This window comes from Heterodontus francisci, chromosome 16 (assembly GCF_036365525.1).
Source record: "Heterodontus francisci isolate sHetFra1 chromosome 16, sHetFra1.hap1, whole genome shotgun sequence".
NCBI lineage: Eukaryota > Metazoa > Chordata > Chondrichthyes > Heterodontiformes > Heterodontidae > Heterodontus > Heterodontus francisci.
The window spans coordinates 91,261,761-91,281,124 of record NC_090386.1 but is presented as its reverse complement, the minus strand read 5'-3'; the positions used below and the strand labels follow the sequence as shown (position 1 = coordinate 91,281,124).

Below are 19,364 nucleotides of genomic sequence, written 5' to 3'. Positions count from 1 at the left end.
CTCCTGGCCAGCCTCCCACCTCTATAAACTTGAGTTCATCCAAAACTCTGCTGCCCTCATCCTAACGCACACCAGGCCCCCACACCCATCACCCCTTTACCTGCTGACCTACATTGATTCTGGGTCCAAAAATTCCTCAATTTTAAAATTCTTATCCTTGTTTTCAAATCCCTCCATGGCCTCAACCCCTCCCTATCTCTGTAACAGCCTCCAGCTCTACAGCCCTCCGTGATCTTTCAAAGAGCTAGCATATGCACAATGAGCTGAATGCCCTCCTATGCTGTATTATTCTCCTCTCCAGTACACTGTATTTTATTTAAAAATCTAGATTGGTTTTTAAAAGCTGGTACCAATAAAACTGACCATGAAGCTGCTTGATTGTCATAAAAAACCCAACTGGTTCACTAGTGTTTTTTAGGGAGGTAAACCTGCCACATTTACATGTGACTCCAGTCCAACACTCCAGTAGTTTAATCTTAACTGTCCTCAGAAGTGACCTAGCAAGCAGCTGTATCAAAATTATTTCAAAGAATAACTTTGCCCCACAGGCTCCCAAGGCTTCAAGAAGAAGGCCCACCACCACTTTCTCAGGGGCATCTAGGTATGGGCCTTACCAGCAATGCCCTTATCCCAAGAATTAATTAAAAAAGGGATAGGTTGGATCAGATCTTGCTGTTAAACCTGCCATTCCATCACACCATCTAGCTGTGCTCTTCTTCGCATGCCTCTTGATCTCAAATGTCATCAACATCTCCAGAGAATAAGAACCACAAGAATCGGTGGTGGGAATGAGGAATGATGCATGCTGCTAAATGTTCTTCCTTTTCTCTCTTCAGCTCCGTGTCTCTGTTTCTCAGTCAATTGCACTCCTCGATTTGAAAGATGAAGCTGGCCCTGGCAATTGGTTTATTCCTGATAATGGAAGTCCTCTTGATGGATGGGATTCACTCTGCCAGAATAAGACAAATGAAGATAAGGGACAGAATGATTGCAGGTAAGGAAAAATATTGAGAGGAAAAATACACAGCATGGAAGAACAATATGCCAACTACAACGGCAGAGACTTCAAACAACTCAGTTGTATACAGTGTGTCATTTTAGAAAGCCTAGTGGCTGGGGCAGTATGCTGCTGTAACTTGTGGGTGTACTGGAGGGGCCAACACATGGCACCAGAGAGTAGAGGAACCCATAGTATTTTCTGCTCTTGGCGGGAATTGGGAGGGGACAGCTGGGAGGCAAAGAAATACGGGCATGGCGCCCTGAGATTAGCCTTGTGGCACCTCATATTGACATGTCTCTGAGATTCATTAGCACACTCTTGGGAGCTGCCTACCTATCTTTTTTCTCAGTGCCTGGAAAAGAGCTACAAGGAGCTACAAGGTGGGCACCTGGAACGCGTTGCCAGCGGAGGTGGTAGACGCGGGCACGATGGAGTCTTTTAAGATGTATCTAGACAGATACATGAATGGGCAGGAAGAAAAGAGATACAGAACCTTAGAAAATAGGCGACATGTGTAGAGAGAGGATCTGGATCGGCGCAGGCTTGGAGGGCCGAAGGGCCTGTTCCTGTGCTGTAATTATCTTTGTTCTTTGTTTGAAATGTTGGGGAGAAAAGAGGGGGATTTCATAGCCGCAAAAAAAAAAAAGAGGATGTGTATTTCCCAATGTGTGAAGTTCAGGTACAAATGCTATTGTGAAGCAACTTTAGAAATTGTCCATTGTTTTGCTTCATAATGTAAATTGTGAGTAATATTTAGGAGTTTGCACTACTTTCCTGACTTGTTATTCCCAATAACCAAAAGATTGGGTTAAGACCTAACCATCTAGCGGGTTTTGTCAAAGAAGTACTCCTAACTTGAAAATTAATGGGATGTTTACAATATAATAAAACATTCTCAAGCTACAGTTGGCCTCAACACTGCAAGGCTAGGGAGGGGGAAATTGACTGGGGTTCTCACTTACGATCACTATCCAGTGATTCTACTGGCAGTGTCGGTGTTGACTATCAGGTAAAGGCTCATCTATCTTTTCCCCTGGTAACCGATACAAAATAAACCAATAACTCTTAAGTACCATAGAGCAATCCACAATACAAATAGTTGATTGTATTTTGTCTCCAACAAATTTTATTTACACAACACATACTCGCAATTTTACAAAACACCTTTCACAACCTCAGGATATCTCAAAGTGCTTTACAGCCAATGAAGTACTTTTGAAGTGTAGTCATTGTTGTAATGTAGGAAGCACAGCAACCAATTTGTGCACAGCAAGCTCCCACAAATGACAATGCGATAATGACCAGATATTCAATTTTTATTGATGTTGATTGAGGGATAAATATTGTCCAGGACACTGGGGAGGACTCCCCTACTTTTCTTCGAATTAGTGCCATGGGATCATTGACATTCACCTGACAGTTAATTTTTCAATGGGCAGATGTTGACCAATTTTGGATGGATGAGACTTACTGATAGGCGACTGAGTGAGACAAAGTGGTCAAAAATTAGGGGAAGTCAGTATGAGAACGAAATATGTTTTCTTTAAAAACAAACTTCTAAATCTTGAAATAAATATTATTTGTCCTTCTCTAATTTTCTTCCTCTTCACTCCTGACAGTACTGCCTTTTCCTAGGGTGTAGATCTGAAAGTTTATAGTCTATTTATACAAGTCTTTTCTTGTCTAGCAAAAAAGTGAGGTTATTCTTATGTAAACACGCAAGTCCTGAAAATTGATGGCCATTACAACATACTCTTTTGAAGCCACACTGGGCCCTGGACATTATTAGTGCTGAAGGCTCTAGGGTGGCCTGTTCAGGACAGAGGCCCCTGTGTGCCCCAAACATAAGGAGGAGGGATCAGGGTGAATGCTGAACCTTCATTGCGACCTAAGATAAGGTCGATGCAGACACACCTTGTTGGATCAGGCCAAATTTACCATCACGTGTGAGGACTACCGAGAGATCCACACCCGAGGTCATGCCCCAGAAACCCTCAAAGATTTGCAAGCATGTTACTTTGAATTTTTAAAGTTGTAAAGGAAGCGGTTGGGTCCAATTCCGCTTTGTTTCTGAGGAAGAGGAGCCAGAATACTGTCCCTCCTCCCACTCCCCTCCATTTCCCATCCTGACCAGGGCTCCTGCTCTGGACTCTCTGATCTTAGTGCAGTAATTGATGCCCTATATGTGCCTCCAGTGGTTCAGATGCCCTGCAATATTTGGCAAATAAAGGGTCCTCTCCCTGAACCCTCGTACCTGGGCAGGGTCAGCAGCAGAGGTTCTGGTCGGGGCATCTTGGCACTAAAGCTGAGGTGTGCCATGCCACAGATTGTCAGATTGGTGGATATCAGAACCTGGGTAAAAGGTGTAAAAGAATGAAACAAGAGTGCTACAGTTGAAGTGACTGTCACCTACATTCTCTCCAACATGTCTTGTCTTTCTTTTTAGATAAAAGGTGCACGACAGGCCCCATCGATTTGCTGTTTATTATTGACAGCTCCAGGAGTGTCCGTCCATTCGAGTTTGAGCTGATGAGGGATTTTGTGATTGACATGGTCAATTTCTTGAATGTGGGTCCCAATGCCGGCAGGATTGCATTGATCCAATACTCCAGTCAAATTCAGAATGTCTTCTCCTTCAAGACATTCCAGAAGAAAGCTGACATGATCAAGAGCATCAAGGAGGTGGTCCCACTAGCCCAGGGGACAATGACTGGCTTAGCCATCCAGTACGCCATGAACATCGCTTTCTCTGAGCAAGAGGGTGCCCGCCCCCTGGCGCAGAAGATCCCAAGAGTTGCAATCATTGTAACTGACGGGAGGCCCCAGGACCGGGTCAATGAGGTGGCAGCGAGGGCTCGAGAGGCCGGTATCGAGATCTACGCCGTTGGAGTGCAGAGGGCAGAGATGTCCTCCCTCAGAGCCATGGCATCCTTGCCTCATGAAGAACACGTCTTCCTGGTTGAAACCTTTGACCTGATTAATCAGTTTGCTAAGACCTTCCAGGACAAGTTGTGTGGTAGGTGTCAAATTAAAGTGATGAAAAGAAAGATCCACTAACTGAGCATAGAACATGGATTGTGCCTGAGACTTTTCTCGTCTGATTGGCTGTTTGCCACAGTGAGAAAGGCATTTCCAACCAAAACATCACACGTCACTTTGCAATAAAACATTAGGAGTTTATGTTATCTGTGCCCTAGAAGCAGCATGCTCCAGTCTTTGCATTTTACACTGTATATAATACACTTTGGTCAATGCAAAATCCCTAGCTATGCATTAACCTGTATACCTGCTACAACACTGGCATCTACCTGACAATGTGGAAAATTGCCCAGGCATGTCCTATACATAAAAAGCAAGACAAGTCCAACCCGGCCAATTACCGCCCCATCAGTCTGCTCTCAATCATCAGTAAAGTGATGGAAGGTGTCATCAACAGTGCCATCAAGCAGCACTTACTCAGCAATAAGCTGCTCACTGATGCTTAGCCTGGGTTCCACCAGGGCCACTCAGCTCCTGACCTCATTACAACTTTGGTCCAAACATGGACAAAAGAGCTGAACTCAAGTGGTGAGGTGAGAGTGACTGCCCTTGACATCAAGGCAGTATTTGACTGAGTATGGCATCAAGGAGCCCTAGCAAAACTGGAGTCATTGGGAATCAGGGGTAAAACTCTCCACTGGTTGGGGTCATACCTAGCACAAAGGAAGATGGTTGTGGTTGTTGGAAATCAATCATCTCAGTACCAGGACATCACTGCAGGAGTTGGTGAAATGGGCAGACAGGTGGCAGATGAAGTTCAATGCAGAGAAATGTGAGGTGATTCATTTTGGTAGGAAGAACATGGAGAGACAATATAAAATAAAGGGGGTACAATTCTAAAGGGGGTGCAGGAGCAGAGGGACCTGGGTGTATATGTGCATACGTCATTGAAGGTGGCAGGACAGGTTGAGAGAGCGGTTAATAAAGCATACAGTATCCTGGGCTTTATTAATAGGGGCATAGAGTACAAGAGCAAGGAGGTTATGTTGAACTTGAATAAGAAACAAGGTTGTCCTCAGCTGGAGTATTGATTTCAATTCTTGAGGAAAGGCATGAGGACATTGGAGAGAGTACAGAAAAGATTCACAAGAATGGTTCCAGAGATGAGGAATTTCAGTTATGAAGGTAGATTGGAGAAGTTAGGACTGTTTTCCTTGGAGAAGAGAAGGCTGAGAGGTGATTTGATAGAGGGAGTCAAAATCATGAGGGGTCTGGACAGAGTAGATGGAGAGGCACTGTTCCCACTCGTGAAAGGATTGAGAACGAGAGGGCACAGATTTAAAGTATTTGTTAAGTGAAGCAAAAGTGACATAAGGAAAAACTTTTTCACGCAGCGAGTGGTTAAGGTCTGGAATGCGCTGCCTGAGAACATGGTGGAGGCAGGTTCAATTGAAGCATTCAAAAAGGAATTAGACAGTTATACGAAAATGAAGAATGTGCAGGGTAATAGGGAGAAGGCAGGGTAACAGAACTGAGGGAATTGCTCTTTCAGAGAGCCGTGGCACACATGATGGGCTGAATGGCCACTGTAACAATTCTGTGATTCTGAGTTCCTCAGGGTAGAGTCCTAGGCCCAACCATCTTCAGCTGCTTCATCAATGACCTGTCCTTCCATCATAAGGTCAGAAGTGGGGATGTTCACTCATGATTGCACAATGTTCAGCACCATTCGTGACTCCTCAGATACTGAGGCAGTCCGTGTCCACATGCAGCAAGACCTGGACAACATTCAGGCTTGGGCTGATAAGTGGCAAGTTACATTCATGCCACACAAGTGCCAGGCAATGACCATCTCCAACAAGAGAGAATCTAACCATCTCCCCTTAACATGCAATGGCGTTACCATTGCTGAATTCCCCACTATCAACGTCCTGGGAGTTACCATTGACCAGAAACTGAACTGCTTCATGTAAGTACTGTGGCTACAAGAGCAGGTCAGAGGCTTGGAATTCTGTGGCAAGTAACTCGCCTCTTGACTCCCAAAAGACTGTCCACCATCTACAAGGCACAAGTTAGGAATGTGATTGAATACTCTCCACTTGTCTGGTTGGTTGCAGCTCCAACAACACTCAAGAAACTCCACACCATCCAGGACAAAACAGTCTGCTTGATTGGCACCCCATCCACCACCTTCAACATTCACTCTCTCCACCACTGACACACAGTGGCAGCAGTGTGTACCATGTACAAGATACACTGCAGCAACATAGGAACATAGGAGCAGGAGTAGGCCATTCAGTCCATCAAGCCTGCTCCCCATTCAATACGATCATGACTGATCATCCACTTCAATGTCTTTTTCCCACACTATCCCCATATCCCTTTATTTAGAAAACTGTCAATCTCTACTTTAAATATACTCAATGATTGAGCTTCTAAAGCTCTCCGGGGTAGAGAGTTCCAAAGATTCACAACCCTCTGAGTAAAATGATTTCTCCTCATTTCTCTCCTAAGTGGCTTCCCCCTTATTTTGAAATTGTGGCCCTGGTTCTAGACTCCCCAACCAGGGGAAACATCTTAGCTGCATCTACCCTGTCTATCCCTTTAAGTATTTTGTAGGTTTTGATGAGATCATCTCTCATTCTTCGAAATTCTAGAGAATACAGGCCCAGTTTCCCCAATCTCTTTTCATAGGACAGTCCCGCCATCCCGGGAACAAGTCTGGTGAACCTTAGTTACACTCCCTCTATGTCAATAATATCCTTCCTAAAGTAAGGGGATCAAAACTGCACACAGTACTCCAAGTGCAGTCTAACCAAAGTTCTGTACAATTGAAGCAAGACTTCACAACTCCTGTACACAAATCCTCTTGCGATAATGGCTAACATACCATTAGCCTTCTTAACTGCTTGCTGTTCTGGAGCAGAGTTGTATGAAAGTGAAAATGTTGCTCAACTGAGTCCTCCTCAGCAGACATCTTTCTAGTCAACCATTTAAGAAAACTCACCAAGGCTCCTTAGACAGCACCTTCCAAGCCCACAACCTCTACCACCTAGAAGGACAAGGGCAGCAGATGCATGGGAACACCACCATCTGCAAGTTCCCCTCCAAGCCACACACCATCCTGACGTGGAACTATATCGCCGTTCCTTCACTGTCACTGGGTCAAAATCCTGGAACTCCCTTCCTAACTGTTGGTGTACCTACACCCCAAGGACTGCAGCGGTTCAAGAAGGCAGCTCCGTTCTGTGCAAGACCCCCTAGCTATATATTGACCAGTTTGTAATGCATTATGGTCTGTAAGACCCCTAGCTATGTGTTACCTTACAAGTAACACATTGATCTTCAAAATTTCTTATTCACTGATTTTGCTATTACCCTAACACAAAATGAGCAATTAGGTTTTGACTTGTGTATTTTTCCTTCCAGCTCAAGACATGTGCTCTGTTGTGAGTCATGGTTGTCAGCACATCTGCGTCACCACACCTGGATCCTTCCGCTGTGCCTGCCGGGAGGGCTATGTGCTGAACCCAGACAAGAAGACCTGCACAGGTAAAGCTGGGTGGTTTATGTACAGGGGTTGTGGCTGATTATAAACTGCTTCTTGAGGTGTTAAGGAGCTGATTGTGAGTAATAGAAACTAAAGACATGGAACCTCAGCATTGACTTAAATAGTATTTCAGATAGCATGCCGCTGTACCTTGCTGACGGAAAGTAGTTTTAGGCCATTCTGGAGCAACTACATTAGAAATAGCTGACTATATTGTCTTAGTTAAATTCAAAATGTTGATTTAGCTTATGCATGAAGGAATTGGGAAATAACTGCTCCTACATGTTTATCATGTTGCAACCCTTCTCCCTTCAAGATCAATTGTTAATATTCACAGTTTTCTTACCAATTTATTGAGTTTGTTTTAATGCACACTGTCCACTGGGATGGAATGAAGGGAGAACTTTTCTCTCTGCCCTATCTATTCTAGTGAACATTAACATAATGCAACATCGATAACTTGTGTGTCAGTAATGCTGTGTGCTATAAACCCATCTCCTTTGGATGTATAGCATGTTGTAGCCATATTCAAGGACAGAATCAGCCTCATCTCCATCTGTCGTAGTTAGCTCACTCTCTTGCTATATGAGACTTGCCAGGTGCTGTAATCCTGAACTCCCATGAGTTCCCACCTAGCTGCCTTCATCCATTAAGATTTTCCGGAGTGTCCTTGGATTGTTTTCTAAAATGTAATTTGTCAGTCGCACAAGGAACTGGGGCAAAGTTGCTTCACAATGTTCCCACAAGTGTTGACAACAGGGATGAGGGGAGCAGGTGGTACAATCCTTTCACTTCTGGGACCTGAGTTTCAATGAAGGCCAGATAGTTGGGAGGAGCATTCATGTCTAGTAGATGAACAGATGAAATGAGGTTGTTTGACCGACTTATTACAGCCCATGATGCAGAATAGGTCATTGGCAGGAAATTCTAACCCAGGACCATCCTAAGGGTGTAGGAATTGGAACTGTCTCACCAAAGTAAGAGCTGAGCGCTGGTAGATTTGAATAGGTGAAAATTGTTGGGGCAGAATAGACAGACTTTCTCTATATTAACCCAATATGGTAGTACTTGATGCTGACCCTGAAATCTGAAAAGTATCCTTGACATCCCTCAGTTTGACCAGGATAAAGATTCACACCTTTGGATCTCAGAGAAATTCAAGGTCTAAGGATCAATTTTGGTGTCCAAAATACTGACCATAACCAAGGCAAGCCAAAGTCCACAACCACTCCATCCCTTGGCTCTAGTCCCTAACTGTACTTCACTCCGTTGGTTCAGGGAGTGGTTATTCTGGATTCAGTACCACCTGGTATTCCTGTATGCTATGCAATTCTTTCTGTATTTTTCCTATGTTTTCTGGGTAATCTTCCCATATATACACACAAGTCTGAGAATACAATATAGAAAAATATGGAAAGGTGAATCTGTTGTGATTTTATTCTTAAATATTAAAGAAATACAATAATTGGAACTGGTTAAGTCTGTCAAACATTAACCCACAAGTACCACCTCTATACAATGTGAATGGTTAATTATTTAAGGCCTTGTGACTAGTCCACAAAAATGTACAAATCCTGCCTGTTCTCTTTCCTACACCATATGATATCCCAGCTTTCATAAGATCACAAGAAAGACTTGCATTTCCATAGCATTTCCAGAATGGCCCCACAAACAGCAATAAGATAATCTGTTTTTTGGAGATGTTGGTTGAGGGATAAATACTGGGGAGAATCAATTAGGGAGAACTCAAGGTCCTCTTCTTAGAAATGCCATAGGATTTTTTTTTAAGAGAGGGCCTCAGTTTAACATTTCATCTGTAAGACAGCACCTCTGTTAGTGCAGCACTCCCTCAACACTGCACTGGAGTGTCAGCCGGGATTATGTGTTCAAAACACTGGAGTCAAGCTTAAACTCACAACCTTCTCACCCAGGGGTAAGGGTGCTATCAACTGAGGCATCGTTGACTCCGGTGTTAGTTAGAAAAGCTTTTCATCTCAGTTAATTCTTATCTCTTGTACTCTAGAGTAAACTTAAAAACCCTACCTTATACTCCAACCTGGAACTAGTACAGTAAACAATCCATTATTAAAAGCTCATGGCTGTGTTAAAGGAAACCTACAGCCCAAAACTGAAGAATTCAGAGGTTTCTGCCCGGGATGTATCGAGAAACACCAAGTATATTCCCATAAGGAGGAAAGATGGAATACCCAAAGCTAGATCTCCCTGGATGATAAAGAAAATAGTGGTTAAAATAAAATAAAAAAACAGGAGGTTTATGACAAATGTCAGATACAGCAAACAATCAAAACCAGGCAGAATACAGTGGATGCAGGGGGAAAGTGAAAAAGAATATGAGAACGGCGGAGAGAAAATATGAGGAAAAATTAGTGGATCACATAAAAAGGAAACCCAAAATCTTTCATAAACATTTAGAAAGTTAAAGGAATGGTGAGGCCAATTAGGGACAAAAAAGGACATCTTCCTGCGGAGGCAGAGGGCATAACTGAGGTACTGTTGTGAGTACTTTGTATCTGCCTTGACAAAAGAAGAGGATGAAGTTCATATGTGTTCAGTTACCTGTCTCAATTGGGGCTAGGGTAGGGCACAGCTTCACCACAATGTGCGGTTAAATAATCAGCTGTGGTTTCTGATTCCGATAAGTCACCAGCCATCCTTGCTGGAAATGGGTGAGAAATGTTGGGACCTGAGGACAGGTCTTGGGTGCGATGACTCCCACCCTCCAATGGCCTGCTAACACTCAATCCCTAAGGTTCACCCATCTATGGAAAGGGCTGCACAAGCGAGGTCGAGGAAGGTCTCAACCAGCCATGGATCCCTATCCCAGACGCTTCTCCGCCAATACAAAATAACAGGATAAAAGTTGGAGCTGACTGGGAAAATTGGAAGATGAAAATAAATTGGGAATTCCACTCAGAGGCGCAAGGATGGCCAGTGAGATTTTATACAATGTCACAATCCCATACAAGGAGGTGCAGTTCCTGAGGTTGGGTTAAGACCCATTATGGGGACAGAGTTTTAATTCAGCCTTATTGTATCAGGCCTGTCAATATTTCATGTTGATTCTAGGTGGGAAAAAGTGGTCATCAGAAAAAAAATCACAAAAGGGATGAATAAAAAGAAAAAAAAGAACATATCATTAGAGACTTCTAGATTGTTCTGACCTGTGAGTGTTTGTTCCTCCACAGCCATTGACCTTTGCTCCACCGGAGATCATGACTGTGAGCAGATATGTGTCAGCTCTCCGGGTTCATACCAGTGCCGTTGCCGTGAGGGCTTCAGACTGAACCAGGACAAGAAGACTTGCAGCGGTTAGTGTTCCAACACGATACGTTATTAATACTGCGGATAGTTATCTTTAACCATGATTATTTTAGGAAGGACATTACGGCACAGGACAAGTTCCAGAGGAGATTTACCAGAACAGGACCAGGTTTGAGGGGCTTCAGTTAACGGCAAAGACTGGAGAATCTGTGATTGTTCTGCTTCGAGCAGAGAAGTTTAAGGAGAGATTTAATGTGGTGTTCAAAATAGTATATTATGAGAGATTTTGATAGGGTAGATAGGGAGAAACTGTTTGCACTGATAGGAGGCTCAGTAAAGAGAGAACACAGATTTAAGATAATTGGCAAAAAAAAAGCTGGAAGGAGATGAGAAGTTTTTTTTTTTATCCAGCAAGTTGTTGTGATCTGAAACACATTGCCTGAAAGGTGGAAGCAAACTCTATAATAATTTTCAAGAGAGAATTATATCTCTATTTTAAGAAGCTTTTTCAGTTATGTTGGTTGAGAGATAAATATTGGCCAGAAAATTGGGGAGAACTCCAATAGCCTCTTGGAAATAGTGCCATGGGATCTTTTATATCCACCTGACTCGGAAGACAGGACTTGGGTGAATGACTCATCTGAAAGACAACACCTCCAACCGTGCAGCACTCCCTCAGTACTGGCAGTGAGAGTGTCAGCCTGAATTATGTGCTCAAGTCCCTGGCATAGGACTTGAACCTGCAAACTTCTGACTCAGGTGAGAGTGTTACCAACTGACCCACATTGTCAAATCAATATTCATTTGTTTAAAACTAATGTAAAATAAGCAGAGAGGAATCTGACATGAGCATATTATGCATTTGCCCAATAACAAAATTGGGAGAGCTGTCCCACAGACTAGTCAAGCAACAGCCTGACGCAGTCATACTCACGGAATCATACCTGACAATGTTCCAGACGCTACCCTCACCATCGCTGGGTATGTCCTGTCCCACCGGCAGGACAAACCCAGCAGAGGTGGCGGCACAGTGGTATACAGTGGGGAGGGAGTTGCCCTGGGAGTCCTCAACATCGACTCTGCAGTCCTGCCACATTGAGCCATGAATGGTGATGAACAATTAAACAACTAACTGGAGGAGGTGGCTCCACAAATATCCTCATCCTCAATGATTGGGGTGCCCAGCACATCAGTGCGAAAGACGAGGCTGAAGCATTTGCAACAATCTTCAGCCAGAGGTGCCAAGTTGATGATCCATCTCGGCCTCCTCCTGAAGTCCCCAGCATCACAGATGCCAGACTTCAGCCAATTCGATTCACTCCGCGTGATATCAAGAAACGACTGAAGGCACTGGATACTGCAAAGGCTATGGGCCCTGACAATACTCCGGCAATAGTACTGAAGACCTGTGCTCCAGAACTTGTCGTGCCTGTAGCCAAGCTGTTCCAATACAACTACAACGCTGGCATCTAACAATGTGGAAAATTGCCCAGGTACGTCCTGTACACAAAAATCAGGACAAGTCCAACCCGGCCAATTACCACTCCACCAGTCTGCTCTCAATCATCAGTAAAGTGATGGAAGGTGTCATCAAAGATGCCATCAAGCGGCACTTGCTTAGCAATAACTGCTCAGTGATGCTCAGTGAGTGTTCCGCCAGGGCCACTCAGCTCCTGACCTCATTACAGCCTTGGTTCAAACATGGACAAAAGAGCTGAACTCAAGAGGTGAGGTGAGAGTGACTGCCCTTGACATCAAGGCAGCATTTGACCGAGTATGGCATCAAGGAGTCTGAACAAAACTGAAGTCAATGGGAATCAGGGGAAAACTCTTCGCTGGAGTCATACCTAGTGCAAAGGAAGAAGATGGTGGTTGTTGGAGGTCAATTATCTGAGCTGCAGGGCATTACTGCAGGAGTTCCTCAAGGTAGTGTCCTAGGCCCAACCATCTTCAGCTGCTTCATCAATGACCTCCCTTCAATCATAAGGTCAGAAGTGGGGATGCTCGCTGTTGATTGCACAATGTTCAGCACCATTTGTGATTCCTCAGATACTGAAGCAGTCTATGTAGAAATGCAGCAAGACTTGGACAATACCCAGGCTTGGGCTGATAAGTGGCAATTAACATTCCCGCCACACAAGTGCCAGGCAATGACCATCTCCAACAAGAGAGAAACTAACCATCTCCCCTTGACATTCAATGGCATCACCATCACTGAATCCCCCACTATCAACATCCTAAGGGCTACCATTGACCAGAAACTGAACTGGAGTAGCCATATAAATACCGTTGCTATAAATACGGTCAGAGGCTAGGAATCCTGCGGTGAATAACTCACCTCCTGACTTCCCAAAGCCTGTCCAGCATCTACAAGGCACAAGTCAGGAGTGTGATGGAATACTCTCCACTTGCCTGGATGGGTGCAGCTCCAACAAAGAACAAAGAACAAAGAAAATTACAGCACAGGAACAGGCCCTTCGGCCCTCCAAGCCTGCGCCGGTCCAGATCCTCTATCTAAACCTGTCGCCTATTTTCTAAGGGTCTGTATCTCTTTGCTTCCTGCCTATTCATGTATCTGTCTAGATACATCTTAAAAGACGCTATCGTGCCCGCGTCTACCACCTCCGCTGGCAACGCGTTCCAGGCACCCACCACCCTCTGCGTAAAGAACTTTCCACGCACATCCCCCCTAAACTTTTCCCCTCTCACTTTGAACTCGTGACCCCTAGTAATTGAATCCCCCACTCTGGGAAAAAGCTTCTTGCTATCCACCCTGTCTATACCTCTCATGATTTTGTACACCTCAATCAGGTCCCCCCTCAACCTCCGTCTTTCTAATGAAAATAATCCTAATTTACTCAACCTCTCTTCATAGCTAGCGCCCTCCATACCAGGCAACATCCTGGTGAACCTCCTCTGCACCCTCTCCAAAGCAACACTCAAGAAGCTCGACACCATCCAGGACAAAGCAGCCCACTTGATTGGCACCCCATCCACCTTCAACATTCACTGCCTCCACCACTGACGCACAGTGGCAGCAGTGTGTACCATCTACAAGATGCACTGCAGAATGCACCAAGGCTCCTTCGGCAGCACCTTCCAAACCCGCAACCTGTACCAACTAGAAGGACAAGGGCAGCAAATGCATAGGAACACCACCACCTGCAAGTTCCCCTCCAAGTCACACACCATCCTGACTTGGAACTGTATCGCCGTTCCTTCACTGTCGGTGGGTCAAAATCCTGGAACTCCCTTCCTAACAGCACTGTGGGTGCACCTACACCACATGGACTGCTGTGGTTCAAGAAGGCAGCTTACCACCAACTTTTCAAGGGCAATTAGGGATGGGCAATAAATGGTGGCCTGGCCAGTGACGCCCACATCCCATGAATGAGTTTTAAAAAACATGTACAATAACATCACAAGGATTGGAACATTTCAAGAAGGACCATCCCTACTTTATCAAGGCAACTAGAAATGGCCAACAAAAGCAGCCTTGCCAGTGATGCTCCTTCCCAAGAATGAACAAAATGTTTAATAATTCACTAATAACATTGAGAATCTCACTCAGAGCCACAAGGATGGATAGTCAGGTTTCAGAAAAAGTCACCTTTCCATACAAGAAGGTGCTGTTTCTGAAATTGGTTTAAGGCCCATTATTGGGGCAGAATTTTTATCTGCGTCAAGACTTATTGTTTCTGGTTTGGAAACACTTCTTGCTAATACTACCTGGGAAAAAGTGGTGATTGAAAAAATCATAAAAGGGGGGATTAAAAAGAGAAAAAAGAGCACGTTGCCAGAGATTTCTAGATTGTTCTGACCTGTGAGTGTTTAATTCCTCCACAGCCATCGACCTTTGCTCCAGTGGAGACCATGACTGTGAGCAGATATGTGTCAGCTCTCCGGGTTCATACCAGTGCCGTTGCCGTGAGGGCTTCAGACTGAACCAGGACAAGAAGACTTGCAGCGGTTAGTGTTCCAACACGATACTGCATTATTAATACTGCGCATACCTTAAAACATAATAGGAGCAGGAGTAGGCCATACGGCTCCTAGATCTCTAGGCTCCTTTAATAACCCTGCAGGAAAAGGGTTAATCAGACTGTCTTGAAGTAATTGCTAATGTTATAATCATAAGACAGGCTTGCTTTATTTTGTATGCATGTAAAGGAATAGATCTGACATGTAGAGAAGTTGTGTTACAACAATTGCAGCTTGCATTTATATAGCACCTTTAACATAACAAATGTCCCAAGGCATTTAACAAGAGCGATACCAATGAAAACATTTTTGACGCCAAGATACAGGAGATATCAGGACAGATGACCAAAAAAGCTTGGTCAAAGAGGTAGGTTTTAAGCCGCATCTTAAAGGAGGAGACAGAGGGAGAGAGATTTAGGGAGGGAATTCCAGAGCTCAGTTACCAAGGCAGCTGAAAGCATGGCTGCCAATGGTGGAGCAATTAAAATCAGGAATGTGCAAGAGGCCGGAATTGGAGAAGTGCAGATGTCTCAAAGTCTTGCAGGTTACATGCGTTAAACCAGGCTTGGAGCGCTGTGCGCCGTTCTGGTCTCTATATTACAGAAAGGATGTGGAGGCACTGGAGAAAGTGCAAAAAAGGTTTACAAGGCTGATACCAGAACTGAGACGTTGTACCTATCGGGGAAGACTGAACAGACTGGGGCTCCCTTCTCTGAAAAAGTGAAGACTGAGGGGTGAGCTGATAGAGGTTTTTTAAATTATGAAAGGGTTTGATAGGGTAGATGTAGAGATGTTTCCACTCATGGCGGAGTTCAAAACTAGGGACCATTAATATGAGATAGTCAGTAATAAATCCAATAAAGAATTCAGGAAAAACTTCTTTACCAGAGAGTGGTTAGGATATGGAACGCGCTACATCAGGGAGTGGTTGTGGCAAATAACATGGATGCGTTTAAGTGGAAGCTAGATAAACACATGAGGGCGACAGGTATAGAAGGACACAAAAACAAGAAATGCTGGATTCACTCAGCAGGTCTGGCAGCATCTGTGGAAAGAGAAGCAGAGTTAACGTTTCGGGTCAGTGACCCTTCTTCGGAACTGACAAATATTAGAAAAGTCACAGATTATAAACAAGTGAGGTGGGGGTTGGGCAAGAGATAACAAAGGAAAAGGTGCAGATTGGACCAGGCCACATAGCTGACCAAAAGGTCACGGAGCAAAGGCAAACAATATGTTAATGGTGTGTTGAAAGACAAAGCATTAGTACAGATTAGGTGTGAATATACTGAATATTGAACATCAGCAAGTGCAAACCTGAAGAAAAACAACCTGAAAAAAACAGTGGGTAAGCAAACTGAACAAACTAAGATGAAATGAAATAAATGCAAAAAAAGATTGTAAAAAATGTAAAAAGGAATGCAAAAAAAAGGAAGAAAAAATAACTAAAAATGAAAGTAAAGTGGGGGGCTGTCATGCTCTGAAATTATTGAACTCAATGCAGGCTGTAGTGTGCCTAATCGGTAGATGAGATGCTGTTCCTCGAGCTTGCGTTGATGTTCTCATGCTCACATCTCTGTCCTGGGATTGCTGCAGTGTTCCAGTGAACATCAACGCAAGCTCGAGGAACAGCATCTCATCTACCGATTAGGCACACTACAGCCTGCCGGACTGAACATTGAGTTCAATAATTTCAGAGCATGACAGCCCCCCACTTTACTTTCATTTTTAGTCATTTTTAGTTATTTTTTCTTCCTTTTTTTTTGCATTCCTTTTTACATTTTTTACAATCTTTTTTTGCATTTATTTCATTTCATCTTAGTTTGTTCAGTTTGCTTACCCACTGTTTTTTTCAGGTTGTTTTTCTTCAGGTTTGCACTTGCTGATGTTCAATATTCAGTATATTCACACCTAATCTGTACTAATGCTTTGTCTTTCAACACACCATTAACATATTGTTTGCCTTTGCTCCGTGACCTTTTGGTCAGCTATGTGGCCTGGTCCAATCTGCACCTTCTCCTTTGTTATCTCTTGCCCAACCCCCACCTCACTTGTTTATAATCTTTTCTAATATTTGTCAGTTCCGAAGAAGGGTCACTGACCCGAAACGTTAACTCTGCTTCTCTTTCCACAGATGCTGCCAGACCTGCTGAGTGAATCCAGCATTTCTTGTTTTTGTTTCAGATTTCCAGCATCCGCAGTATTTTGCTTTTATTATAAGTATAGAAGGACATGCAGGTAGGGTGAGATGAAGTAGGGTGGGAGGAGGCTCTTGTGGAGCATAAATACCAGCACAGACATCTTGGGCCGAATGGCCTGTTTCGGTGCTGTAATTTCTATGTAATTCTCTATAAGTAAAGTGACCACTGAACTGTTGAATTAAGACTGACCTTAAAGCGATGGTTTGTTCGGACTATAAACCAAATTAAAAGCTTTAGTTAGTTGATACATGTCCTGCAGAAAGAACTACATATAGGCAGAATAACTGCCATTGTCCATTCATAAGGAGAGAAGCCTTGAAGAATAGCACCTGCCTGAGAAAGTGTGGAAAGCCGTACCAGTCTATGGAAAAAGAACTCATTTAAATTAAATGATTGATAATGAAGAAGCTCATCAACGTTCACCCTATATGGAATTGTATTGGCTAATGGAGAAGGGTGTTCTTGCCAAGTAGGAGGATTGAATGAAAAAGGTATAAAAAGTAGGATTTGAGCAGGTACTTTGGAATTTGATTAAAGTCAGCTCAACCAAGTATACTGAGCTCGAAACCGTAATGTGATTGAATTTCCCAGCTAAAAAGCTGGTACGGTTTTTGTTGTAAGTGCTGGCTGTTAGTGTAAGTTTCTTGTATGTTTCAGAATATTAGAATTTAAGAAATAGGAGCAGGAGTAGACCGTATAGCCCCTTGTGCCTGCTCGGCCATTCAACACGAGCATGGCTGATCTCCTGCCTCAACTCCATTTTCTCGCTTGCTCCCTATATCACTTGATTTCCTGAGAAACCAAAAATCTATCTATCCCAGCCTTAAATATATTCAATGATGGAGCGTCCACAACCCTCTGGAGGAGAGAATTCCAAAGATTCACAACACTTTGAATGAAGAAATTTCTCCTCATCTCAGTCCTAAATGATCGTCCCCTTATCCTGAGACTGTGCACCGCCCCCCCCACCCCCCCACCCCCCCCCCCCCCCCACCCCGTGTTTTAGATTTCCCAGCCAGGGGAAACAACCTCTGTGTCTACCCTGTCAAGTCACTTCAGAATCTTGTAAGTTTCAATGTGATCACTTCTCACTCTTCTGAACTCCAGAGAATATAGGCCCAATTCACTCAGCCTCTCATCACAGGACAACCCTCTCATCCCAGGGACCAATCTAGTTAACCTTCACTGTACTGCCTCCAAAGCAAGTATATCCTTCCTTAAAAATGGGATCAAAACTGCACACTGGGCTGGATTTAATGGATCCCCGGAGATGCCCTAGGAGGCGAGGGAGTCTGTAGAATTGCGATGGGATGTGGGGTGCGTGGAGGTCTCATCGTTAGGCAATTAAGTCAGGGGGGGGGAAGGGCCGAAAACAGCCTTCCCACCCAGAGGCCAATTGAGGCCCTTAAGTGGCCAATTATTAGCCACTTAAAGGTCTCCTCCCTCCGTCGCTGGAATTAAACCAGTGTCGGGAAGGCTTCCACCGTGCAGGGCGGTCACCCAGTGAAACAAGTGACCTCCCTGCTTGCTTGGGGTGGCCTCCTCCATGGGCAATCTGTGGCCCAAGCAGGGCCCCGCTGGCAAACACTGCACTTCCCATAACACCCCTGCTGCACTCATCGCCCACCCTCCCCCCTGCATCACCAGGGCCTGCTGGACTGGCCCCAGCGACCCCGCCTCACCACCCTCTTGTCCCGGTCTCCCATGCTGGGCCTACTCCCAGGCCTTCTGTCGTACTGGCAGTGGCTATCCCTCTGATTGGCCAGCAGCTCTTGGAGGTGAGATCCCCATCCTTAAAGGGACAGGCACCCCAGCACTGGGCACTTACGTGCCTGAGCGTTGTTGAATCATGCCGGTGATGGGGGTGGGGTGGGGGGGATCTGAAAGGCCAAGGCAGGGTTCCCCTCGTCTTTTCGACCCAGTAGCCGCAGAGCCCCGCCGGCACGACGAAATCCAGTTCAGTACTGCAGGTGTGGTCTCACCAAAGCCCTGTACAATTGTAGCAAGACTTCTTTATTCTTGTATTCCAATCCCCTTGCAATAAAGGCCAACATGCTATTTGCCTTCCTAATTGATTGCTTAATGCAGATAACCTCTGACCTTGTTGTCCTTAATTAGAATTACATAGCACAGAAAAAGGCCATTCAGCCCAAATGTTCCATGCTGGTGTTTATGTTGCACACGAACGTCCTCCCACCCCTCTTCACCCAACCCTATCTGTATATCCTTCCATTCCTTTCTCCCTCATGTACCAATCTAATTTCCCCTTAAATGCAGCTATGTTATTCGCCACGACTACTCCTTGTGGTAGCGAGCTCCATATTCTCACTTTATTGGATTTACTGGTGACTATCTTATATTTATGGCCCCTAGT

General features: G+C 44.5%; 1 protein-coding gene across 1 annotated transcript in view; it reads left to right on the top strand.

The window, feature by feature from the left end:
• The window catches only part of matn4 (matrilin 4), an 83,789-nt gene that overhangs the window by 38,195 nt on the left and 26,230 nt on the right, over nt 1-19,364 (top strand). Inside the window, exons 2-6 of the mRNA XM_068048632.1 lie at nt 837-994; nt 3,447-4,016; nt 7,409-7,531; nt 10,736-10,858; nt 14,658-14,780. Coding sequence (XP_067904733.1) covers nt 883-994; nt 3,447-4,016; nt 7,409-7,531; nt 10,736-10,858; nt 14,658-14,780 — 1,051 coding nt within the window. The 5' untranslated portion in view covers nt 837-882. The remainder of the gene's footprint in view (nt 1-836; nt 995-3,446; nt 4,017-7,408; nt 7,532-10,735; nt 10,859-14,657; nt 14,781-19,364) is intronic.